Source organism: Chanodichthys erythropterus, chromosome 3 (genome assembly GCF_024489055.1).
Source record: "Chanodichthys erythropterus isolate Z2021 chromosome 3, ASM2448905v1, whole genome shotgun sequence".
NCBI lineage: Eukaryota > Metazoa > Chordata > Actinopteri > Cypriniformes > Xenocyprididae > Chanodichthys > Chanodichthys erythropterus.
In genome coordinates, this window is record NC_090223.1 from 7929415 (window position 1) to 7957229 (window position 27815).

Sequence of the window (27815 nt, forward strand, 5' to 3'; positions counted from 1 at the left end):
TTAATCAGAGTTTGATGGATATTTCTGGACGCTCTTCTTCTGTTGGAGACTTCTGGATCTGATGTCATTATCCAGAACAACCACAGTAGCCACGCCCACCAGAGCAGAGAGAGCCAATCGGATCACAGCTTCAGTGAAGCCACAACACTCTACTGAGAGAAGAAATGAGAAATGTTAAACTAGAAATATTTAATTTGTGAAAATATACATAGACAAAGAGTGCCAGTGAAGTACCACATGTGTGACAGAGTTCAGTGATGTTGAGATGTCTGGTCTGGTTTCTGATGGGATTGTTGATCACACAGCTGTAGGTGTTTTTATCCTGATATTCCACCTCCAGAGGAAGAGAGAGACTGATGCTGAGATCAGACACACTGACGCTGGAGAATACACTGTTTCCTTTGAACCAGGAGAGAGTCACATGACTCACATTCACAGCTGAACACACCACTGAACATGATGATGATGATGATGAAGAGTCTCTGCTGATGACAGGAACAGGCAGAAGAGCTGAAAACATGACAGAATGAATCAGATTCAGTAGAAATCACTGTGATCTTCTGGATAAAATGATCAGCATCATCACAGAATTCTCCATCATTTTATCATATTCTCAGTAACATTATCTGGTGAATTTAGTCCACAGATGTAACAGGATAGTAATTCTCTCCTCACCATAGACAGTGAGATTGATGGTGTTGATCGTTGTGTCTCTGGAGACTGTATAAAGTCCAGAGTCTGTGGTTCTGCTGTTGATGATGGTCAGAGATCCAGTCTGATGGTCCAGTTTCAGTCTGTCTCTGATCACTTTCCTTACAAAACTTGCTCTCTTTGTTTTTCTTCACTTTAGCTATGACAATGTCAGCAAACTTCCACTCGATCTCTTCATCTCTGTGTATTTGAGTGAAACTAGAGTTCAGAGAGACTGATTCTCCCTCAGTCACTGACTCTGACTTCACTGCATCAGCAACAAACACACCTGAACACAAACACACATAATCACTCAAATTAATTCTTCACTCATTTCAATATACAGTCAATGAAAGGAGCAGCAGCATCAACAACAATATCTGACTATATTAATCTTATACAACTGGAAAATATTAATGAATGATGGAATAATGTGTTTAAATGATCAAATAAACTGAAGTGAGACTATAAAAATACTCACCAGCCTGACACAAGCACAAACAGATGAAAACAAACATTTTATGAAATAGTTTGAAACAGAACTGTGATAATAGTCGTATCCTGACACTCGTGAAAACGTTTCTTAAAGCGAATGAATCTGCGGGTCTGTTGTAAAGTGGTTCAGTGAAACTAAACTCCTCCTTCAGATACTGCCATGCCTTCTCAAAATGAGCTACAGAAAGGAGAGAATGGGAACTATTTCTAATAATATGACTGAAATATTATGCTTTATTAAACGAGTGGTCAGAGACTCTTAAAAAGATTGATGAACTGAACTGAGTGTGTCAGACTCGAGACGTTCAGACATGCAGAGGCTCTCCAGGAACAACATCACATCACATTTAGAGACATTTTTATTTCAGATGCTGGGATGTGTCCGTCAAGATCCAAAAGAAATGAAGTGAAAGACTAATTCTGTTTTGAGAAAGAAAAAGTTGTGAAACTTAAAATATTATGAAGAATTGGGTAAGGACTTGTGCTGGAGGAGGTGGATTTGTATCCGCACTGGTGTGTCGGCAAGAACACATAAGACACAGTTGAACCAGAGTTTGAACAGGAAGTGGTAACAGTGAGTGGTCTGAAAATATCAAAGAATATACAGCTAAATCAATAACATTCACAATCCTGGGGCCTGTTGCACAAAAGTAGAATTAAGACATCCGGGATAAATGACTCAGCTGAGCTCAATAAAGCCAAAACATGTGCGTCCAGGCTTAATTGGTTGCACAAAGACCAAGCCAGGATGAGCAGACACGGATTCATTAAGCCAGGTGAAACCAATCCTGGATAGGTGCGCGCTCACGGCTCACTCGAATAGACCCCGCCACAGATCACAGATTAACTGATTTACCATGGCAACTAGAGCCGCGTACTTTTCCCCGTCGGAAGCACAAATCCTCATGGAGGCATACGAGGAGGTAAAAGATATAATTAAGAAGAAAGGCAACACCGCCACAGTGATAAAGCAAAGAGAAAAAGCGTGGCAAAGTATTGCAGACCGCCTGAATGCGTAAGTAGTGCACAATTACACACTCACCGCTCCGCTGAAACATCACAATTACAAATCAAATATTTAATTCACATCTCCAAAAACGCAGTTGTACTGTAATTATGAAACGGTTAAATTTTTTATTGAAATGCACTGCATATATGAGTGAAATTGTGTAACGTAACTCCATCACACTGTATAAAGCTATGATATATTATTATTAAAGCCTTACATTATTATTTTACGTTACTACGCTCAGTACGGTTTAATCTTAGCCGTTGTACTCTGCTTATTATGTTGTCCACCGGTTTTTTTTGTGTTTCCCCTGCTTTTATTAATGTAAAGCAGCTTTGACAGAATGAAACAATTGTGAAAAGTGCTATATAAATAAAATTTTCTTGAATACATAGATGAGCTATAATAATAATCACTTTAATTTATATAGTGCCTTTCAAAGGACCCAAGGTTGGTTGCTCACTGCACTGCAAAAATGTCTTTCTTACTTAGTATTTTTGTCTTGTTTTCAGTCAAAAAAAAATATCTAGAAAAAATCTTAAATATTTTCTAGAGCAAAATAACCTAGGAAAATAAGCAAAAAACTCTGCCAGTGAAACAAGAGAACTTTTCTAAAAGTAAGTGTTTATGGAAAAAGTAAACTTATTTCAAGAGAATTTTTCTTATTATATTGACAGATATTTAAATTTTTTGCTTGTTTTAAGCACACATTTACTTGAAGTTTATATTTTTGGTCTAAACCTATACTTATTTTGCTAGGTCATTTAGAAAATCAAGAAAATACATCTTTAGTGTTTTTTTTTTTTTTTTTTTAATTTTTACTGAAAACAATACAAAAATACCAAGTCATTTTTGTCAGTGTGACTCCATTAAATGTTCTTGTGATAAAGAATGTGTGTGTGTGTGTGTGTGTGTGTGTGTGTGTGTGTGTGTGTGTGTGTGTGTGTGTGTGTGCGTGTGATGTAGATTAAACATGAACGGGCCAAAACTGACATGGCAGCAGGTCAAAATCAAATACAAGAACATTCTGCAGAATGGTATGGTCCCTGACTAATATTTAACAAAGCGCAAGCATATATTGTACCCAGAAGGTGCCTGCTCACACATTGTCTGTACTGTTTTAGCAGTGAAAAAGAATACCCACAGACAAGGCACGGGTGGTGGGTCACCAAAGGCTGACCTTACCCCAGCAGAGGACATGGCCTTGGAGCTAAATAAAGGCAGGCCCGTCTTAGAGGGGATCCCTGGGGGGAAAGAGACGAGCATAGGTTCCTCCCAAGATGCCACCCGCTTCATTCAAGGTATGTCCTTCCATCTCTACATGGAATACAACCACATTCATATTGAATCAATTTGGACTGTCTGACTTTGGTTTACCTATTGCCTTGCAGTGTCTGGCAGCACTGTGTTCCTGTTAGAGCCACCAGCACAAGCACCAGACGATGCTGATCCAGTGAGTACTCCATCAAAGGCATACTGTAGGCCTGGCATGTCTTGTCTACTAGCTTCAATATGAATCCGATTAAATGTGATAGGGTGAAAGCCCCAGTGCAGCAGCAACAGCACATGATGGAGACGATGATGAGGAGGAGACCATCTCTGTGGATTCCAGAAGGCATGAGGTATCATGTTAAGACTGTGAAAGTACTATTTACTCTACAATGGTGAGGAGTCCTCATCAAAATCAAAAAATCTAATTTCTTTTACAGGACCCAGATGCTATACAGTGGGAAAACCAGCCTGGCAACATAGTGCGTATTAATAAAAGGACACCACATCCTGCCAAATTCCAGCTGCGCTAATTGCATTGTGTTCACAGAGCTCACAAGCTATCAGAAAGTTGTATGGCAACCACCTCCGGCGCCAAATAGAACTGGCAGACATAGACATTCAGTACAAGAAGAAAAAGATAGAAAATCTTGCACTGGAGTCCGAAATAAAAAAGAGGACAATTAGGAAACTGGACCTTGAAATAAAAAAAACTTGAGAGGGAGGTGAGATATGCCTTCAATGTACACTGTATGCTAACTGTAACACAAATGTATTAATCATTATTTTTCTTTCCTCCCCCAGCTCCAAGAAGATGACACAGCTCAAAATAAAAATTGGGTATATTCTCGTAAAGTCAAGTGAGCCATGACATATGAGCTCTTATTGTGAGCACACAGGACGGTGGCATCTTTCTAAGGTATTTTTTTTATTTTCACAGCAATCAGTACAACCAAGTCATCGTTATAAGGCCTCTTTTGCCCACCCCCCCAGCACCAGGTGTGGCCACTAGCCTATATGAAGGCCCAAAATTGTGTGTTCCTTTCTGCTCTGACAATGGCATGCCCATTCTTGCGAGATGTGGTGGATGAAGAAGCACTTGTGCTGAGGAGAGCCTTCAGGCGAGAAAGGGTCTTCAGGGACCGGTTGGACCCACTGGCCTTCCCTGATGACCATCTATATGAAAGATACAGGTTTTCTGCAGATGGCATCAGGTATCTATGCAGACTACTGGGTCCCAGGATTAAGCACCGCACTGCACGGAGCCATGCACTGAGTGTGGAGCAAATGGTTTGTGTGGCCTTGCGCTTTTTTGCTAGTGGAGCCTTCCTGTACTCAGTGGGGGATGCAGAACCGCTGAACAAGGCCACAATTTGCCGCACAATAAGGAGTGTGTGTCTGGCTATCAAAGCATTAGCAGATGTCTTCATCTCCTTCCCTGGCCACAGAAGACTCTGTGACATGAAAGAGGAGTTCTATAGGATTGCAGGTAAGAGGATCTACAAATTACAGGACAACTGTAATACTCATTACTTTGTGTGACAGGTTTCCCCAATGTCATTGGTGCAGTGGACTGCACACACATAAGGATAAAAGCCCCCTCAGGTGCCCATGAGGCCGATTTTGTGAATAGGAAATCCTTTCACAGCATTAATGTTCAGGTGAACATAAATTTTTGATATTGTCCATTGACGAACACTCTGCATTGCCAATGATGTGCATTGATTGGTGTAATATTCCTCATCTTATGATTTCAGATGGTCTGCAATGCTGACTGTGTGATCAGCAATGTTGTGGCAAAATGGCCTGGCTCAGTCCATGACTCCAGAATCTTTCGGGCCTCTGAAATCTATCACAAGGTAAGCCCCACAACCCCTATTTATAACCATCATGGCTGTGTCAAGAATATCACTGTGTTTTATGAGGTAGTAATGATGAGATTTTGTGTTGACAGGTGAATTCTCTGGTGTGTTGCTGGGAGACAGGGGGTATGGCTGCCAGCCTTTTCTCCTGACACCTTTCACAGACCCCCAGGAAGCACAGCAGGCCTACAACCATGCCCATGCCAGGACCAGGGCCAGAGTTGAAATGACCTTTGGCCTCCTGAAGGCACGCTTTCACTGCCTTCACAAATTAAGGGTCAACCCTGTTAGGGCATGTGATATTACTGTGGCTTGTGCTGTCCTCCACAATGTGGCCTGCCTGAGGAAGGAGAGGGCCCCCAGAGTGCCACCAGCCATGGACTGGGACAATCCGGCAATCTTCCCTGATGACGACAGTGGTCGGCTGCTGAGGGACCAATATGTGTTGAATTATTTTAGTTAGTATGTGTGCTTTCAATTTAGGTAAAAAATGTCCTGCTGTGGCAGAGGAAATAGGGTTTTTTTGGGTTGGTTTTTTTACGAATTTGGCCTCTTATGATGTTTGTGCGGTATACTGTGTGTAATACAAGGCTGCAGGGAGGCTACTGCATCCATTCATTTGTCTGTTCAGTTGATGTGTATGGATTTGTCCTGCATTTATTTTAGTGTGCAGACATGCAGGGTGTGTTATATACAGACCTTTGAATGTGTATGTATCATTTTGTATAATATGCTTTGATTCTGTGCTTTCCATCTTGTAGAGTCACTGTGACTTCAGTTTCGAAAGGAGCTGATAGTTTACCTGCTTTGTTTTGTCCTTATTCAATAAAGGAACATAATGTTACACATTGTGTTTTTATATTCATATGGAATGTGTATTTGTTTATATGACAGAGTACTAGGGCCCCACTGAGGAAAAAGGATAAAGTCATACATTTATGAGGCTGGTTCTTTCTGCAGAAAAGCAACATATTCTTTTTACAGTTTTGATAGTTATGACAATGTGATACTTCATATTCTGGCACATCAGCATGTCTTTGTTTATGAAACCATACTGAAGTACAATTTCACGAAATGCCCCACATCTGTCATTTTAACAACTGTCCTCCTTTAAAACAACTGGTTACAATATTATGACTTGTCTTTTTTTTTTCCCTCTGTGGCCCTAATATTCTATCATTTTATATATAGCCTTATAGTCTATTGGAAACTGTAAATTATCTAATGATAGCAACATCATCTAAAAATCATTATTTATCCAAAATGATTGAAATTAATGATCACAAACGTTTAAATAATGACAGTGGGTCTAGTTATATGTGATAACAATGTATAGTGAGCAGTGAAATAACTATTGGTTTCCATTTGTGGCGACTGCTGACTGACATTAGGGATGAGATTAAATAGATCCTGGAATTTAGCCTGGTCTGGAGCAGGCTAGCTCCACAGAATAAATCTCCATGGTAATTTATACCATAACATATCCTCCTGCCCCCTATCCAGCTTTAGTGCAACCGGATTAGGGATCAATTGAGCCAGGATCACCAAGATATCCTGGCTTAATCCCTTATCCTACTTTTGTGCAACAGGCCCCAGATCTGGTCCAGATCCAGGTGTTCTTCATGAACTAGTAACAAGAGTAGCTGCACATCCCCCTCTGGTGGTGAACATGATCACTACACAGTGGCACCAATAAACCAGCAGTCCGCTGTATACTGGTCAGGCTTTTTAGCAACGAGGGATGTTTTGAACGAGATATAAAACGGGGACATTTTCGGGGGCAGCTCCAGTTGGGGACACAACACCAAAAACCATCTCTGCCAACTCTGGTGGACTAATTTAAAATAGCGCTCCTTCACCATCACTCCCTCGGCTGTTTTGAGGGAGTAGTAATGTAGAAAACGGGAAGGCAGGACGTCAATCATCGTATGACGCAATGACGCATGACTGCAGGTGCTTCCGAGCGCCATTATCATCACATATCAAAATAAACATTGTTATCGGTTTCAAGGTAGTAACATGCTAACTATTCATGTTCAATTAAAGTAATACTGTTTGTATGTTTTATAACAGGGCCTCAGCAGGGTGCGAGATGGTTTTGCACAATTTTAAATGTCCACAAAAGTTTCACAGTCATAATAACACAGCTATTTCCACACACACGTGTTACAAGATATGAATACATAAAAATAATAATAATAATACACGTGCACATTACTTTGTATTCAAAAATAGTTAAAAGTTAACAGTTGTAATGTATAATAAAAATGGCTTTTGAAAGTTAATTTAATTTAAATAATGTTAAAAAAGTTGTTAAATGCCGCTTTATTTATCATCTTATATTTATGTTGTGTTATTTTTGTAATGTAATGTGCTTTTGTAAAGTCATACTTCTGTTATATCAGGCACATCGTTTTGAACTTTAACTTGTTCATATTCCTAGTAGAAATCTCCCTTTGTTACTTTAACCATTTGGACAGAAATATAAAGTACTGACATGGTTTGATCATAATCATGCATGCTTTTTTAAGAGAGTGCTCCTGTTAATGATTTGATAGTATTTTAAAATAATTGCCTTTTCTGTTTTTTCCCTCATTATTGTTCTTTAGATATGAAGCTGATGGGTCTGCCCCAACCCAGGAGTGATGGACTGAATACTTTTCAATGCTCTTATCCTGTTTTATTGTACTTTTATTTTTCTTCTTATGATCAATGAAAAAGTGGTTTACAAATTCTGAGTTAAAAGTCTTTTTCTTAACAGTACAAATATTTTCTCATGTAATTTAAATTATATTAAGTCAGGTACAGGTTTACTAAAACATAAGTTTCTTTTGCAAATGAGCACATTAAAGCACATTAATTTCACCTTCAGGAATAAAAAAGAAATATAAATGGGGCCCAGTTCTCACCCACTGTGGTCCCACAAAAACCCCATAGAGGGGCCATTTGTGGGTCCAGTGTTATCACCCTTCTGGGTCCCATAAGGGTTCTGTATGTGGCCCACATTGGCCCCATTTTTAGAACCCATGTGGGCCCCTATAATGAACACACAAATGAGCCCCACTTAGAGCCCACTATGGACCCATCATGTGCTCCTATGGGCTAACACACATGGGGCCTGTGTGGAGCCGATGGACAAAATTCTATGGGCCCCACTTGGGTTGCCCATGCAGGGCCCAAGTGACAGCCCATCAAAATCCCACATGGGGCCCACATGGACATGTTGACTGGGTAGATTTTAGATTATAAAAAAAAAAAATAATAGTTTAATTATATATATATATGTGTGTGTGTGTGTGTGTGTGTGTGTGTGTATATAAAACATGAAATACTAAAAATTGAATAAATGTAACCAGTTGTTAGGGTTAAGCTGTTACCCATAATTGTACAAAAACAACTGTAAAAAAACAAAATTTTACAATTCTAAATAAAGCCCAAATGTGACCCATATGGGACCCTCAAATTAACAATGTGGGCAACCTAACTGGAACCCAAAATGTATTCAAAATGGGGCCCACATTCAGCCCATCAGTGTGCCCACTCTGAACCCATGCCCAGATGATGCCCGTATAGCCCAGATAAAATCCATGTGGGGCCCACATGGACATGTTGGCTGGGGAGTATGGAAGGCCATTTCAGCATAAAAACGTTCCAGCGTTATTCGTCGTAATTATATTTTTACTAGTAACAATTAAATTAAAGAGCTCTATAATTTAATTTGTACTAGTAACAATTACAATTACAGAGCTCTATAATTCAATTTTTACTAGTAACAATTATAATTGTAGAGCTCTCTAATTGAATTCTTACTAGTAACAATTACAATTATAGAGCTCTATAATTCAATTTTTACTAGTAACAATTATGATTATAGAGCTCTCTAATTGAATTTTTACTAGTAACAATTCCAATTAGAGAGCTCTACAATTCATTTATTACTAGTCATATGTCTCCATTGACTTCCATTCATTTTTAATTATAGAGCTCTGTAATTCAATTGTTACTAGTAACAATTGGGATTATAGAGCTCTCTAATTGAATTGTTACTAGTAACAATTACAATTATAGAGCTCTCTAATTCAATTTTTACTAGTAACAATTACAATTATAGAGCTCTCTAATTGAATTCTTACTAGTAACAATTACAATTATAGAGCTCTCTAATTGAATTCTTACTAGTAACAATTGAATTACAGAGCTCTCTAATTGATTTATTACTAGTAAAAATACACATTAAAGATATGTGTAATTGCAGAGCTCTATAATTGAATTACAGAGCTCTCTAATTCAATTGTTACTAGTAACAATTGAATTAGAGAGCTCTCTAATTGTAATTGTTACTAGTAACAATTGAATTACAGAGCTCTCTAATCATAATTGTTACTAGTAACAATTGAATAAGAGAGCTCTGAAATTGAATTATAGAGCTCTATAATCAAATTGTTACTAGTAAGAATTCAATTGTAGAGCTCTCTAATTGCAATTCTTACTAGTAATAATTAAATTATAGAGCTCTCTAATTCAATTGTTACTAGTAACAATTTGATTATAGAGCTCTCTAATTGAATTACAGAGCTCTCTAATTGAATTGTTACTAGTAAGAATTAAGTTACAGAGCTCCATAATTCAGTTCTTACTAGTAACAATTAGAATTAGAGAGCTCTGTAATTGCAATCTTACTAGTACAAATTTAATTACAGAGCTCTACAATAGCAATTCTTACTAGTAACAATTGCATTACAGAGCTCTGTATTCGGCGACATATCATTATGCTAATCGTGCCTTATGCATATTCAACTGGGGTCAGTGGCGTAACTTTATTTTACAAAGTGGGTGGGACAAGAACGTGTATGGGGGGGGGGTATGTTGTATTATTATTACAATAATAATAATAATAATATGATATTAAAATGATAAATGTGTTCAAATATGATAGTTTTCCTACATCTGCCATAATACAATGTCGTTAGTCTCGAGAGTATGTACATTAGTTAATAAATACGACGATCCGCCTTTGATAATTGAATGTCCTGATGGACTAGTGGCAGTTTCTCCGTTTAGGGTGCAAGAGATTCCTGGTTCTAATCCAACTATGTGTAATTTTTTTTTTTTCCTCATTAAAACCAAATATTTTCATCAGTGATTGTACATCAAGAGCAGGGACACGTTTATATGTATTTTGTTTTTTGTGATTTCAACGTATCGAATAGAGAGTCTCCGCAACAGCGATAGATTGAAGTGCTAATCCGTGTGCACGAGCGCTGTGAACCATGTTGCACGCGCCTCTGATAACAGTGACAACGAGCACTCAACAACATAATTTCAAAAACAACACATCCCAGCGCCAAATCGCCTATTATTAACACAAATTGATAATCAACTAGAGGTGTTTATTTTGTATTAGATATCCGCGATAATCATTCTATTATTGCATAACAATACTAAACACTGTAAATATTTAAAATGAATTGTCAAAACACTTTGGGTGGCTTAGGGCATTTCACCCTATATTATGTCCAGTGACATGGAGTGTTCTTGGCTCTTAGCTTTTCCAATATACAAAGGTGAATGAATATAACGACTAAATATAGGCTTTCATCTCAGGCATCATCTTAATTTTGCTTTAATGTGAACATGATTAATATGTTACCTAAGTCTGTAAAATATTTCAGGATACTTTAGAACCACGCTACAGGGCTTTTATTTTGAAACGCACTTTTGTAGGCGGGAAATCTGCAATCTGTTTTGCATCTCATGAATAGGAGTTTTTACTAGTAATAATACAATTATAGAGCTCTGTAATTAGAATTGTTACTAGTAAGAATTGAATTAAAGAGCTCTCTAATTCAGTTTTTACTAGTAACAATTACAATTAGAGAGCTCTATAATTCAGTTTTTACTAGTAACAATTGAATTAGAGAGCTCTCTAGTGGAATTGTAGAGCTCTGCAATTGGATTATTACTAGTAACAATTGAATTACAGAGCTCTGCAATTGAATTCTTACTAGTAATAAATGAATTGTAGAGCTCTCTAATTGGAATTGTTACTAGTAAAAACTGAATTATAGAGCTCTACAATTCAGTTGTTACTAGTAAGAATATAATTGCAGAGCTCTATAATTCAATTAGAGAGCTCTACAATCATAATTGTTACTAGTAAAAATTGAATTATAGAGCTCTATAATTGTAATTGTTACTAGTAAAAATTAAATTATAGAGCTCTTTAATTTAATTGTTACTAGTAAAAATATAATTACGACGAGTAACGCTGGAACGTTTTTATGCTGAAACGGCCTTCCATAGGGGAGGCTCAGAAAGATCTCTACTGTGAACACGGGAAATCTTGTGAAATCTCTCACATTTAATGTGACTTTGAAGTAAACAAACATTGCGCTTTAGTGTATGGACTACTTTTTACAGATAATTTGCTGAAGGGATGGGGAGAGAAACATGTTTAGATGAAGCTGTGGAGACGGTGTGAACAGAGTGAGCTGGAGGAGAGTCTTCATCTGCTCTCTGATTGTATGGTTTCATTTATCTGCATGGAAGGATTGTTTTCTCGAATGTAGGTGAACATGTTTGACCAGGTAACACTCTCTTGGTCACGAGCCACTTCCTCTATTCATATTACTCAACTCCTGTAAAAGGTTTACCTTTATAGATTCAGGAGGAGTCAGGTGGGCGTATAATATTTTCTTCTTAGATTATATTATCTCAGGGTCTACTTCTGATCACTACCGCACCTTCTAGGCCTACGTTTCAGATATCAACCAAGCCTATGGTGGGTGGGGTGGGTTATCCTCCCGTTCAGTGCACCACAGCTGGCTCTTCACCCTCAGAGCAAGGTTATTATCGTTAACGAAAACTAACGAAAAAACTAAAACTAGGTGGGAAAAAACATTGTCGTTAACTGAAATAAAAATAAAAACGAGGCATTACAAAAAAACGATAACTAACTAAAACTGTAATGTGTGTTGTCAAAACTAACTAAAATAAAATAAAATTATAGATTAAATGTCCTTAGTTTTCGTCTTTGTCAAATATATTTCATAGAGCAAATAACGTTCAGCTGCATTTCCTTTCTCTGCGTCTCTCACTCACGCGTCACTCTCTCACACACACACACACATACACACACACACACACACACACAGCCCCTCCCCTCCGTGCACGCCGCGTCTCCATGAGAACGAGTGTTCGACGTTGAAAGTAAGTTCGCGAAAGGTTGGTATCTCGTGAACACCTTTACACAATCACAAATTTAAAAGTGGTATATAAATATTTTTTATATATTCTAGTTGCAAGTTTGAGGTAAAATGCACTTGAATAATAACGTCTCATAATTGCGCTCTTTTAAATGGCAAAAGTGGGAATAATAGAGCTAAAGAAATAGTCTAGACCCAATTAAGTTTTCGTGCACTATATTAAAAGTCATCTGAAGCCATCCCATAGCTTCATTTGAGGGACAGAAGAATATGTACTTCGTTAACTTTTAAGTTCACGTAAACTCGTCTTCCCTCCGCTGCAGCTGTCAATCATTCAGCACTCAAACAGCGTGTCGCGTTCGGTAACGACAGTCAGCACGGTAAAACTCTCCAATATGATATATTCCCTTTATAATACTTGATATGTAGATAAAGGACTGTGGATTGGCATAAACTAACTTGATCTTGCTGGAGTTTATTGCTGTTTCTAAACGATGTCATCAACTGTTAGATGCAGATACACAGGGATTCTCTTTGTGCCGTGAACATTTATAATGCGCAGCGCAACTGCGCCCTGTGACTCCATATTGCTTCAAGCGCATCATTCTGCACCCGGGATGCGCATTAGCGTTTTTTGCTGCTGTTTTGAAGCGTTTCATATTACTATGGTTTTGCACACTGAACGATTATTAATAGCCTATTTTGTTCTGTCGTATCTATAGCTTGTTGCCCCATTAAAAAGCTGCATAATACATTTAAAATAAATGTCTTTTAATCCTACATTAATATAAATACATATAATTATATACATATAAATATAAATCTAATCTTTTTTTCATTTTATAAGAATACAAATAGTAATTTTAAACTTTTTGTTAACATTTAGATTTTATAAAATTACTGTGCAAAGTTTTTTCAAGAATTAGGCTGGTATACTTTTTGCTGCTGAATTATATAGCCTACTCACCTAGTTTATTCATTTAAAAATATTAAAAAATATATTTAGATAGTAGTGTACTACAAGTGGTAACTAAATATTTTTTTTAAATACAGAGATAGTATATTAAAAGCACATTTTAGTTCATATTCCATACTGTCTCGAAATAGTTGAGTTCTTAAGATGATCTTAAGAAGTACTAAAGATGAATTTTAGTATATTAAATACAAAATTAGTGCGTGAAAATAGAACACTTTAAGTACATTATAGAAGTGTACTTTTTTCACCTGGGTATATACAGGCTCCCACTAATAAATTAATTCAACAAAGATAACCTCTTTTGCTACATATATTTAATGGTTTAAATGTGTACTCTACATGTTTGACCACTAATGAACTATCATTTAGTCTACTGTTGTGTACATGACTAATGTGTCCTACCATCACCAATAAATCAATTACTTTTCACAAAATTGTTTACAAGTCAACAAATTTCTTCATTGATCTAGTCACTTAATTTTGCTCTCAGAATGCATGAGACTTACGCATTTAAATTTAAAATGTAAAAAATGTTGCCCACCCACCACAGTCTCACAAAATCCTGTGGGAAACACTAGGTGTGAAAATTGTACAGCTGTTGTACAATTGTACAATCTGACAGAAATGTCTTGTGGCTCAAAAATGGGTTGAGTACATACGGTTGATGTATGCCTTCTATTGTCTGTTGGCTCTTTAGGTTTTTTACAGGCACATGTCACTTACACATTTTGCACTTACTGCAGAGTGTTGAGACTGTTTACATATTTGTGCCCATATGTACATTTTATGTACTGGTTTTATTTTTGAATGAATATTTTCTAAAATTGTATGATGTTTTTGTTGAGTTATTATTACACGATACTTTTTCTGACCTTTTTGAATCTTGCCCCTGACAAATAGCCCAAATTACAAAAAAAGACTAAAACTAACACTAAAACTAATAAAAACTAAACTAAAACTAAGCATTTTCAAAAAATAAAAACTAAACTAGCAAACCCACTTTAAAAACTAATTAAAACTAAACTGAATTTGAAAACAAAAAGTCAAAACGAAATAAAAATAAAAACTAATGAAAAATGCAAAACTATAATAACCTTGACCCAGAGGACAGCTATGCCTGCTAATGCACTCCCACGGCCCACTCTGTTGAGACTGGTTGACAACCTTGACTGACTTTGTAAAGTCCGTCGGGATATCTTTATAAAAAATCTTTTCAGACAGTCATTTCTGATACCCCAAATGGATTCTCATTCTACAACAATAAACAGACTGAGATTATCAGAGTTTGAGGGCAGTCCTCATTCTCATTTTATTATTTCTTGCAAAGGCAAAAGCTAAATACACACTCTATGCCAGCTAAGCTGGAAGATCCATGGGCCAGATAAATAATTACATTTTAAAGCTTACCCTCTTCTCTATTCAGTATATGTTCTCTCTAAGAAACTCAGGTGTCTTCTTTGATCTTCTGAGGATTGTGGTCTGGCGCCGTATGCTCTTTCTTTCTTCAGCAAAACTACACAATATCAACTACTGGCCCCTGTATTTATATTCTCTTTTGACACACTTTATCTCTTCATTTACACACATGTGGTTTCTACTTGCGTTAACATATTACCTGCATGCGTCAATTGCTGTTACTTGTCTATCACCTTTACTTGTGTCAATGGTTTAAGCAATACACACATTTTTATTATACATTTTATCATATTTCTACCTTGTTAGACATTTATTTCCTAACTGTCTTCATTATCAGTTAAACACAACAATGCTTCTCTCCTCCAGATCCCATGTTCATCTGCACACATAATCAACATCTGTCATCTTTACAGGATGTGGTTTACACTCTCGAGCCACAGCATGTGTTTTTGTGTCACATTATGAAAACTTCATAGACCCCAGAGATTCTCCAAGTTCAGCAATTTTCTGCTTTTTATTATATCTTTTAAAATCTTTATCACATTGTTTGGAAGAAAACACTCCATTTCTCTTGACAAAGGACAACAACACCTTCTGTTTTTATATATCCAAAGTATTCCCAAACGTCTGCCTTTCCCAACCAATCAGAATTTAGGAACACATTTGATCTGTTTTTATGATTTGATTAAAATCAATCTGAGGTGTTTCTGTGTTAAAGGTTTGATGAAGGGCTGCAGAATTATGATTGGTTCTTCATATGTCAAACCCTCATGTTACTGGGTGAAGATCTGCTCAAATCATGTTTATTAGTTTGTTAGTCACTCAATATCATGGGCTATTATATTTAGATGGTTGTCTATCCTGAGTGTCATTTTCACTTATATTTGGACATGATTCAGACACACACTGACTTCGGCCCAAGCAAGGTTTGAGGACATTTAGGTTTCAAAAGAATATAAATGTTATTCCTGCAAAGAAAAAGAAATGTTAGTTATGATTAATTAAAAAATTACATCACATCATCTAATAGTTTTCTTTTGAATGGCCTGATAGTTTCTCTAGTATTTATTATATGGATAAAAGTGTCTGCTAAATGATTAAATGTAAGTAAATCCAGAAGCAAAACAAAGTGGTTTAATATGTTAAAAAGCAGAGCATGTTATTGTCAGTGGGACATTGTGTATGGATCTGTTATTCTCAGAGGTTATATCAGTCTTGGTGCTCATGTGAAGCTAAATCAAGACACCTGAAATAGTTTTTAACTGATATTTTTCTCACACAAACGCATCACTTCAATCATGACATCTCTCTGTTTTTATAGCATCAAATAACTAACTAAAACCAAACTTATTTAAAGAACGAGCACTTGAACTGACACCAGCGTGATAAAAACTGCCTAATATGACAGAAACTGTCTTTGGAAAATAATATTTGAAGTGTAATTGAATTAGTTTGTCTGTCGTCCCACTGGAACACATGGAGAGGGCGGGGTTTATGACCTATACTGCTTCCAGCCACCAGGGGGCGATCGAGACGCTTTGGCTTCACTTTTCAGGACTCATGTGGCACACTTGTGTACTCCACATGATCCTCCTCTGTAGCTCTCTGAAAGAAAACACTAAAGTTCATCAATGTATTCATCACATTATTGACACATCTGTCCATCCTCTTTCCACAAGAACAGGAAATACAGCAGAAATACTTTTGACAGCAATTTCCTCACAACAAGTCCAAGAGTTTTGAAGAATGCAGGATATTATGGAAGCCCGTTTCCGCCACTAAATAAAAAAATAAAAAGAGTAATTGCGACTTTTTATCTCAGAATTCTGACTTTTTTTCTCGCAATTGCATGATATAAAGTCAGAAATCTGAGATATAAACTCACAATTAATCTTTTTATTTTTTTATTTAATGGCTGAAACGTGCTTCCATAGAATATCCTTACGAAAAAAAGTTTAATCAAGTGTGTTATTAGTTTACTTCTTTAAAACTAAAAATAAGAGAGTGTACTTCCAGTCTACTTTATAAATAAACTTAAAATCACATTAAAGTTTACTTGAATTAAACTGACAGAAAAAGTATATTTAAAAATAAGATTAAAATCTAGAGAAAACTGTAAAAAAAAAAAAGTCAATAAATTAGAATAAAATAAATGAATAAAAATGTTATTACAATAAAATGATTAGTTATTAGTTTATTAAATTAATGATTAAAATAAATAATATTTATTTATTAAATAAATAAATAATACATTTATCAGCATTTCATTATAGTGACTAGAAAATAATGTAACTTCAGAGATATTTTAAGATTTATAATATTACATTTTCCAGTATATTAAATGGGCAGATGCATTTTAAATTTCAGGATGTTGGTCCTTATTTCCTCATATTTCAGGATCCACTTCTAAAAGTGTGAAAAGCCTGATTTAGAGGATTCACTGCTGTATTTTAAAGTTGTGTGTCAGCGGACTAATGTTTGTGTGTCTCTAAATGAAGGTCTACAGTGTAAATCCACAAACACATCTACTGCTTTATCAATATATGTTGTGCTGCTGCTACACACACTAAAATCAGACTGAAACGACACAGACACACACCATACACTGAAATCAAAGATCTTACCGATTTATTTCTGTTTCTTCTGTTGAATGTGGGATCAGTGATTTCTTCTGCTCGAGTCTCTGTTTCAACAATAATGACAGAAACAAACACTCAGTGAAATGATGTTTGAGAATTATATACATACAGGAAACACTTGCCTTCTCTGTGTGTGTTTCTGTGTTTCCTGCAGATCCAGACGATCCCGACAGCAGCAACAATCAACAGAGATCCAGCAGCAGCAGCAGCAGCAGAGATCAGCACTGTCCGAGAGACTGAAAGAGACGGTCATCAGTCCAGATCAATGTGTGCAGAAACACCAGATATCATCAGTGAAGTACCTGCAGCACATGTGTGACAGAGTTCAGTGATGTTGAGGTGTTGAGTCTGGTTTCTGATGGGATTGTTCAGCACACAGCTGTAGGAATCATCCACACACTCCAGATGGAGAAGAAGATCAGACCGGCTGCTGAGATCAGACACTCTGATGCTGGACAATACACTGTTTCCTTTGAACCAGGAGAGAGTCACATGACTCACATTCACAGCTGAACACACCAATGAACATGATGATGATTGTTGAGGAGTTTTGTTGCAGCCTCAAAATAAGTGCCACACCCCTCTATAACATACTAATTTCCCTGTTATCCCTAAGCTCCACCCAACCAATCTCAAGCCAATTAGGACTCCCTCAGGCTTTATAAGCTGCACCTGTACCCACAGCTTTCCCATTCTGTTGCATGTGGCTGTACTGTGCAGAGGACTGACTCTTATTCCTTGATTTCCTGCGTGTGCGTAACTGACTATGTAAGTGCTTTTGTTTGATATTTAGAGATTTGATTTGACTTAAGTTTGGCCTAAGTGTTTATTTCAGGCTTGTTATTTTTCCTTATTTCTTGTTTATATGACTTGTGAACTCAGTGGAAGATTTGTACTTGCTTTGTAACTGAATTGTTTATTGGTAATCTAAAACACCTGTATTTGTTTATTTTGTAGAAACCACACGCTCACACGCTCGCATGCAGACATATGCACCTATACACAATACCTTTGGATGTGCAATAAAGACTTGTGAACCTGAGTGACTAGACTGGACCTGTTCTTACAGACAGCCCCACTGGCTTCAAGCTAGCTACCTGAACATTCCTCCTACTAACTCCTTTTCATGGTCCTTCGAGCCGGAGCTCATTGATGATCAGTGGATATGTCTAGTCACTCCCTGCCCTCATTGTCTCAGCATGAGCGCCCACGCCGCCAAGCCCAGCTCCCTGCACGTTATGATGATTTCATCCTGCAATATCATCCGCAGTCCCTATCTACAGCAGAAATGCCAGAACAACCTCCTTATCCTGCATGTATGTCTGGCACTGGTCCTCATTATCAACCCCGGAGAGGGGGTGAGTCCGAGGAAGAGCTAGAGGAGCCGGAACTACCCACGGAGGGAGACACTCAGGAGGATATTCCACATCCCCACTCAACCATTCCATCTGAGAGGGTGCCAACCTCTGAGGCTGAACACCCACGTGCCCTTCCAATAGCTCCTACCACTGATACCCAGTCTGTGCTCTTACAGCAATTGATAGAGGAAATAAGAAATCAAGGTAGATTAATCCAGCAGTGCATGCATGGAAGTAGGAGTAGCACCCACTCCTCACAATCTCGCTCAGCATCTCCTCGCCCAGATAGCCTTGATCGTCAATCAGTAGTATCACAAGCTTGTCAAACTACAGATGACCATAGGCCCCCTACCTTTCCACCTCAACAGCAGCTTCCATCTCCTCCTCCTGTAAATCGTGCCCCTCTTATCCAACCTCTGTCACAGTCCATGCAGCTCATGCATCCTCCTGGCTGTGGCCAGTTTCCTGCCACATCTCAAGCACCAGCCTTGTATAACTCCATGTACCCAGCCTATACACTGCCAAGTCAACCCTTGCCTGGTGTTATGTCTCATCCTGCTCAGCCGGCATATAATGTGCAGCCCCACCACCTGATATCTGCTGCCCCTCTAAGCCAGCTAGTTCCTCCTGTTGGCCTCCAGCAGTCAATCTATAGGAGGGTAGAAGGTCCTTCTTTCCCTGATCTCACAAGGGAGGATGAAAGCCAGTACCTGATGCTAAAGATGGCCCTATCCAACTTGTTAGATCCAAGAGAATCAGAACAATACAAATACCACATCATGTTGGATCATCTAAAGGTAGATCAGGCAAGGAGACTTGCACTGGCTTATGTTTATGCCCCAGATCCTTACACTCAAGCTATACGGGCCTTAGATGAACGTTATGGTCAACCTAGACAGCTTGCTTTGAAGGAGCTCCGAGCTATAATGGAGATGCCTGTTATTCGAACAGGTGATGGTAGAGGCTTAGACCAATTTGCCCTCAGACTCCAGGCATTAGTGGGCCTCCTTCAATCCATGGGCCCTGAAGGCCTCTCTGAGCTTACCTGTGGTTCACATGTTGAGCGGCTTCTAGAGAAGCTCCCCCACGAGCAGTTCTGCCAGTTTAAGAGATGTATGAGTTTGAGTAGACCAGGTCCCCTTTCCTATAACCTCCTGGATTTTTCTAACTGGCTACAACAGGAAGCTCGCTGTCAGCCTAGGAGAGAAAGAACATCTCAGCCTATCAGTCAGCCTTTCCGTCAGAAGTCGTCAACCTCTCAACAATTAAGAGGTACCTCCATACTCCATGGTGCCAAACCCTCTTCTCTTGTGACCTCCATTAAAGCCCAAGTTGCCCCACTTAAGGCTAGTCAGCCTCTCCCCAATGCCTCATCTGAATGCTGTCCAGTGTGCGCCTACTGTAACTCTACTGAACATCATGTCAGTAAATGTAGTGATTTCCTCCAACTCACCAGAGACCAGAGAACTGACTGGATCAAGGAACGGAGACGTTGTTGGCGATGTGCACGAGATCACTTTGCAAACCAATGTGACCTGAAGGGACGCTGCAGCCAGTGCAACGGGAAACACCTACACATCCTTTGCAACATCAACCAGAGGCAAGTGCAGAATCTATATCTCGACCACCCTAGTGATTGCAATAAAGTACTACTGAAAGTAGTTGAAGTGACCTTGCGCAATGGAAACAGATCCTTGGACACTTACGCCATACTGGATGATGGGTCCGAAAGAACAATCCTTCTGCACCCTGCTGCTCAAACACTTCAGCTAGAAGGAAAACCTGAGAGCCTAAGGCTGAGAACTGTGAGACAGGATGTCCAGACTCTTAATGGAGCTACCGTGTCCTTCACCCTTATTCCTAAAGCGCATCCTAATAAATCCTATGCCATCAGTCAAGCTTTCACTGCTGACAAACTGTCCTTGTCTGAACATTCTCACCCTGTTAAATCCCTCCAGCGGCGCTACTCTCACCTCCGTCAGCTTCCTCTCAAACAGCTTAATAATGTAAGACCCCTACTTCTCTTAGGGGCTGATCAAACACACCTTATTACCTCAACACAACCAGTGAAATTGGGCCCTCCTGGAGCCCCTGTAGCAATCAAGACTCTGCTCGGCTGGACACTGCAGGGTCCTGCAAGAGATCTTGCTAGCTCTCCATCTGCTTGTTCTCACTATATCTCTTTTAAATGCCCGCCTGATGACATTCACCACAATGTACAGAAGTTATGGCAGCTAGATGCATTACCTCAAAGAAACATGAAAGCTGTGGTTCGATCCAAACAAGATCACAAGGCAATGCACCAGCTTGAGACCCAAACCATCCGAACACCTGTTGATGGCATCCTACGCTATGCAGCACCTCTCCTCCGTGTAGACCCCTGGCCCCCTCTGAAGGCCCCCAAGGAGGCAGTTATGTCCCGTCTACACAGCTGTGAAAAGCGACTCTTTCGAAACCCACAGCAGGCAAAGACCTATTCCAAAGAGATCCAGAAACTAATTGATGCTGGGTATGTCAAGAAGTTGTCTTCATCTGAAGTGGAAGATGTTGCGGAGTCCTGGTACATACCCCATCACATTGTGCATCACAATGGTTACGATCGCATTGTGTTTGATTGTTCCTTCTCCTATCGAAATCAGTGCCTGAACTCACAGTTGCTTCCTGGACCAATCCTTGGGCCTTCCCTCCTTGGAGTTCTACTCCGTTTTAGGCAGCACAAGACTGCAATCAGTGGAGACATCAAATCAATGTTTCATCAGGTACGCCTGTTACCCCAGGATAAACCTCTCCTAAGATTCCTCTGGCGTGACCTGGACTGCAAATCTCCTCCAACTGTATGAATGGCAAGTTCTCCCCTTTGGCACGACCTCAAGCCCTTGCTGTGCCATTTACATCCTCCAAAGGATCATCAAAGATGCACAGGCAGATAAGCGTATTGACCATTCCATACACAATTGCTTCTATGTGGACAACTGTTTACAAAGTCTTCACAGCCCAGAGGAAGCCAAAGACCTCCTTCACAGTCTGCGCACCATCCTCTCCTCTGGTGGCTTTGAAATCCGACAATGGGCCAGTAATAATCCTCAAGTCATCTGTGACCTTCCTCCTGAAGCCAGATCAGAACAAACTGAGCTCTGGCTGTCACACCATCCTTCCTTTGATCCCTCAGAGTCTACTCTAGGCCTCCTCTGGAACTGCCATACAGACACCCTCAGATACAGACACAGAGCCCTTGAATCTCACACTCCAACTATGCAACATATTTACAGAGTTCTGGCTAGCCAATACGATCCCCTCGGCTACATCCTCCCTTACACGACAAGGGCCAAAATCATTGTCCAGCACTTATGGGGAAAGGCACGAGAATGGGATGATCCAAATCTCCCCCATGAGATCTTGGAAGCCTGGCTTTCATGGGAAAAGGAACTTCCAAACCTCTCCACCATCACTCTTCCTCGCTGCCTCACACCTCAGTCAGTGGACTCCTCCTCAGCCACCTATGACCTTCACATCTTCTGTGATGCATCGGAGCAATCCTATGGGGCAGTTTCCTACATGTGCACGGAAGATGGTCAGCAGCAAGTGAATGTTTCCTTCCTCATGGCGAGGTCCCGCGTTGCTCCCAAAAAACAGCTATCAATTCCACGACTTGAATTATGTGCTGCTCTTACAGGAGCTCAGCTATTCAGTCTCCTCCAGACAGAGCTCACCCTCCACATCAGAAAGACTATTCTGTGGACTGACTCTACCACTGTGCTCCATTGGCTCACGTCTGACTCTTGCCGTTATAAAGTCTTTGTTGGGACCAGAATAGCTGAGATTCAGGAGCTCACTAAAGGGCAGGAGTGGTGTTATGTTGATTCGCAAAACAACCCAGCGGATGACCTGACCAGAGGAAAGCTGCTGTCTGATCTTGGCAGGCCCTGCAGGTGGAACCAAGGACCTGCCTTCCTGTCTCAGTCCTTTGAACTGTGGCCAACTAGCCCTGCTATAGAGCAATCTGATGACCCTGTAGACCTGCGTAAGCCCAGGTTCTGTGGTTCTGTGTCCATCAGTCCATGCCCCTCTATCCCTGACCCCAGTCAATTTGTCACCTTCCAAAATCTCCTTGACTACATGGCTGCATCCCTTCATGGGGCAGCAAAACCTCCATCAGCAGAGAACTACCATGATGCAAAGATAGCAATTCTAAGACAAGCCCAATTGGAATCCTTCAAGGATGATTTAGCCTGCCTCGAAACCCAAAAGCCTCTTCTACCTTCAAGCCGTTTACTCTCCCTTGCCCCAGAGTTAGACCCAGCATCAGGGCTTATTCGGGTAGGTGGAAGATTACGTCGGAGTAGTGATCTACTCCCTGATGCCATTCATCCGGTTGTCTTGGACCCTGCCCATCCTATCACAAAACTTATAATTAAGAGCTATGATGACCGCCTACAACATCCTGGTCGAGAAAGGCTTTTTGCTGAGTTGAGGAGGCAGTACTGGATCCTTAGGGGCCGTGAGTCAGTCCGGAAACATCAGCATAGGTGTCCTAAGTGCCAACAGTTCCGTGCCCATCCAATTATTCCCCAAATGACAGATCTTCCTCTGGTTCGCCTTCGCTTTCACAAACCTCCGTTCTATTCCACTGGGATGGATTGCTTTGGGCCCTACACAGTAAGGATAGGCAGACGAGCTGAGAAAAGGTGGGGAATAATTTTCAAATGTCTGACGACTAGGTGTGTGCATCTTGATCTACTCAGTCACATGAATACGGATTCCTTCTTAATGGCACTCAGGCGCTTTATTGCCCGCAGAGGTAAACCATTTGAACTACTCTCTGATAGAGGTATCAACTTCATCGGAGGCAGGAAAGAGCTTCTAGATGCCTATCAATCCCTAACCCCTAACCTTCAGGCAGCTCTAGCCAAGCAAAGGATTTCCTTCAAATTCAATCCTCCACATGCACCTCACTTTGGTGGAACCTGGGAGCGTGAAATTCGCTCCATCAAAATTGCTCTGGAGACCACCCTAGGTGCTCAAGTTGTCAGTGAGGAGGTACTACGCACAGTCATGATTGAAATTGAAGGCATTCTAAATTCTAAGCCCTTAGGCTACGTATCATCTGACATTGCTGATCCTGACCCTGTGACCCCTAACTTGCTGTTGATGGGGCGGCATGATGCTTCTCTTCCTCTGGTAACATATCCAGACTCCGAGCTGTACAGTCGCCGTCAATGGCGGCATAGTCAAATCCTCTCTGACCATTTTTGGGCCCATCTCCTCAGAAATTACCTCCCTTCTCTTCAGTCCAGACAGAAATGGCGCACAGACAATCCTAACCTGCAACCTAACACCGTTGTGCTAATTCTGGATCCTCAACTTCCCCGATCCCAATGGTCCATGGGTAAAATCACCTCCCTCCATCCCAGCACAGATGGCCGTTGTAGGGTTGCTGATGTCCAAGTCAAGAACAGGACATACACAAGACCAGTTGCCCATCTTATTCCTCTCCCAGCCCTACCTGATACCCCCTGAGTTGTCAAATTTGCTGTACAAATTTGGGGGCGGCTGTTGAGGAGTTTTGTTACAGCCTCAAAATAAGTGCCACACCCCTCTATAACATACTAACTTCCCTGTTATCCCTAAGCTCCACCCAACCAATCTCAAGCCAATTAGGACTCCCTCAGGCTTTATAAGCTGCACCTGTACCCACAGCTTTCCCATTCTGTTGCATGTGGCTGTACTGTGCAGAAGACTGACTCTTATTCCTTGATTTCCTGCGTGTGCGTAACTGACTATGTAAGTGCTTTTGTTTGATATTTAGAGATTTGATTTGACTTAAGTTTGGCCTAAGTGTTTATTTCAGGCTTGTTATTTTTCCTTATTTCTTGTTTATATGACTTGTGAACTCAGTGGAAGATTTGTACTTGCTTTGTAACTGAATTGTTTATTGGTAATCTAAAACACCTGTATTTGTTTATTTTGTAGAAACCACACGCTCACACGCTCGCATGCAGACATATGCACCTATACACAATACCTTTGGATGTGCAATAAAGACTTGTGAACCTGAGTGACTAGACTGGACCTGTTCTTACAGACAGCCCCACTGGCTTCAAGCTAGCTACCTGAACATTCCTCCTAACTCCTTTTCGATGATGATGAGTTACTGCTGATGACAGGAACAGGCAGACGAGCTGAAAACATGACAGAATGAATCAGATTCAGTAGAAATCACTGTGATCTTCTGGATAAAATGATCAGCATCATCACAGAATTCTCCATCATTTTATCATATTCTCAGTAACATTATCTGGTGAATTTAGTCAACAGATGTAACAGGATAGTAATTCTCTCCTCACCATAGACAGTGAGATTGATCGTGTTGATCGTGTCTCTTTCACTGCTGGAGACTGTATAAAGTCCAGAGTCTGTGGTTCTGCTGTTGATGATGGTCAGAGATCCAGTCTGATGATCCAGTTTCAGTCTGTCTCTGAAACTCTCATCATCAATCTCATAAAACACACTCTTGTTGTTCTTTACTTTAGCTATGAGAATGTCCCCAAACTTCCACTCGATCTCTTCATCTCTGTGTATTTGAGTGAAACTAGAGTTCAGAGAGACTGATTCTCCCTCAGTCACTGACTCTGACTTCACTGCATCAGCAACAAACACACCTAAACACAAACACCACATTTGCAGTTTTTCATTTTCCACAGAAGTATTTCTGAAGGTTTAGTCTGATAAAACTTGACAATATCAGAGGAAAAATCAATAAAGATCAGATTGTATGTGGAGAAATTATAATATAAAAATACTCACCAGACTCCAGGAGAACAACCAGAAGAAAATAAACTGTCCATGTCATATATATATAGTTTGGCATTTTGGTGAACGGTCTCAAAATACAACAGTTTCTAATTTCCCAAGTTCATACAAGCTACATTTAAACAACAAAAAGCCATAAATGTGATGATAAACGTTGAAGATTTGGTGATACAGCGACAGAAGAGCTGAAGAACAGCCAGTGATGGTCGATTTCTAAACACTGCTTCATGAAGCTCCGAATCTTTATGAATCTTTTGATTCGAATCAGTGATTCAGAGCGTGTATCAAACTGACAAAGTCACGTGATTTCAGTAAACGAGGCTTCATTACATCATCACTGTTTCTAAACGCTTCAAAACAGATGGAAATTTCAATTGTTCACCGGTAGAGGGTGATGATAAAGTGAAAGTGAAAAGAGAACTATTGAACAAGTGTCTGTGGGCTTTACCTGATCTCTGATCAGTTTTCTACATTTGTAGATGTTTTAATTAGATATTAGAATAATTAAAATGAATGATGGTAGTTATTAATCTCTTATTGGCCTGTTTATCTTGAGCCATTGAACAGAGAAACAAGCCTTGAACATTGATAAAAGAACACATATTATACAGACACTCTATATTTAATCTTATTAGATTATTAGTTAATTGCATTTAAAATATTTTACTTTCAATAAAACATTTTCAATATATTTGTAAAAGGTGTTTTTATGCATGTTAAAATATCTGGAAAACTATGTTCAAAAGTCGAGTTGTGAAAACACTGTCGTTCATTCAAAGGTGTGTCTTACCCTCCTGTGATTAGTGAAACACACATCTTTACACATCGTCACCGGATTACTGTGTGTAAAAATGTCCTTTCAAGTGTCGGTCCTGCAGCGTCCAGCAGGCATTGGACATGAAGCACAACACAGACGCTTCAGATCCAGACACAGATTTATGTCACCCAATCAAATCACTGCGATCTTCCCAGCCAACATGTCCATGTGGGCCCCATGTGGGATTTTGATGGGCTGTCACTTGGGCCCTGCATGGGCAACCCAAGTGGTGCCCATAGAGTTTTGTCCATCGGCTCCACACAGGCCCCATGTGTGTTATCCCATAGGAGCACATGATGGGTCCATAGTGGGCTCTAAGTGGGGCTCATTTGTGTGTTCATTATAGGGGCCCACATGGGTCACATATGGGTTCTAATAAATGGGGCCAATGTGGGCCACATACAGAACCCTTATGGGACCCAGAAGGGTGATAACACTGGAGCCACAAATGGCCCCTCTATGGGGTTTTTATGGGACCACAGTGGTTGAGAACTGGGCCCCATTTATATTTCTTTTTTATTCCTGTATGTTTCGCTTGGTCTGCTCAAAGTCACCCTGGATTTTCTCCTTGGCATACGGTTCAAGGGTCCATCGATCACTGTTTGTAGAGTTAGTTTGTGGAGTAAATATATAGGTTGTGTACACGGCTTTCTAAAAATGGCGGGTGCTGGTGTTTCATGTGTGTTTGACATATCAGCGTACACCTACGTCACTGGTAGCTCCTTTTTTGCTGGGTTAGACCTTTTACACTCTGAAGTAGTCGTGATTCGCCTCTCACAATGTGACATGCTCATAACACACCTCTTAAACAATCCTCCAATAATGTAACCTCCAATAAAGTAAGTGGATATTTTTTCTTGTAATTGCGCCTTTGAACGATTACGAAATTGTGGCATCCGTAATCATAATTAGAAATTCGATTAATTCGATTAATTAACAGCCCTACCCTAGGTGTTCTTTTTCATTATGTATTTGTAATGTATCTCCAGTTACAATGTAGTCTGCAGTTATTACTTCTAATGTCCCTCACATTTTAATTTAACAACTATAGTTTTTGTAACTAACAAAAACTATAACTATACTTCTTTTTTCTTTCCATTTTTAAAATAAAAAATGAAGAAAAAGGTGAAGTACTAAAATATTTTCAAATTCATCTTTCAATGTGGATGTTGGATTAAAGTGTTAGCTGGTGTATTGCTAAAGTACTGCAAAAGTAAACTTACCATCCTCACTAACCAGCTGTGCAGTTGGTTCTGACGCAACCTTCAT

General features: G+C 39.6%; 2 protein-coding genes across 2 annotated transcripts; one reads left to right on the forward strand and one right to left on the reverse strand.

Moving 5' to 3' along the window:
* On the reverse strand, window positions 1-27815 carry LOC137002934 (uncharacterized). Its single transcript, XM_067362901.1, has 4 exons — window positions 27770-27815; window positions 25264-25578; window positions 215-510; window positions 1-147 (listed from the first exon to the last, which is right to left on the reverse strand). The coding sequence occupies exons 1-4, from the start codon at window positions 27813-27815 to the stop codon at window positions 1-3; spliced, it is 804 nt and encodes a 267-aa protein (XP_067219002.1).
* On the forward strand, window positions 4313-6154 carry LOC137017016 (putative nuclease HARBI1). The gene is given in 5 exon segments (XM_067380903.1): window positions 4313-4382; window positions 4457-4952; window positions 5009-5124; window positions 5221-5322; window positions 5393-6154. Coding segments are annotated over 5 exon segments (1155 nt in total). The 5' UTR covers window positions 4313-4337; the 3' UTR covers window positions 5789-6154.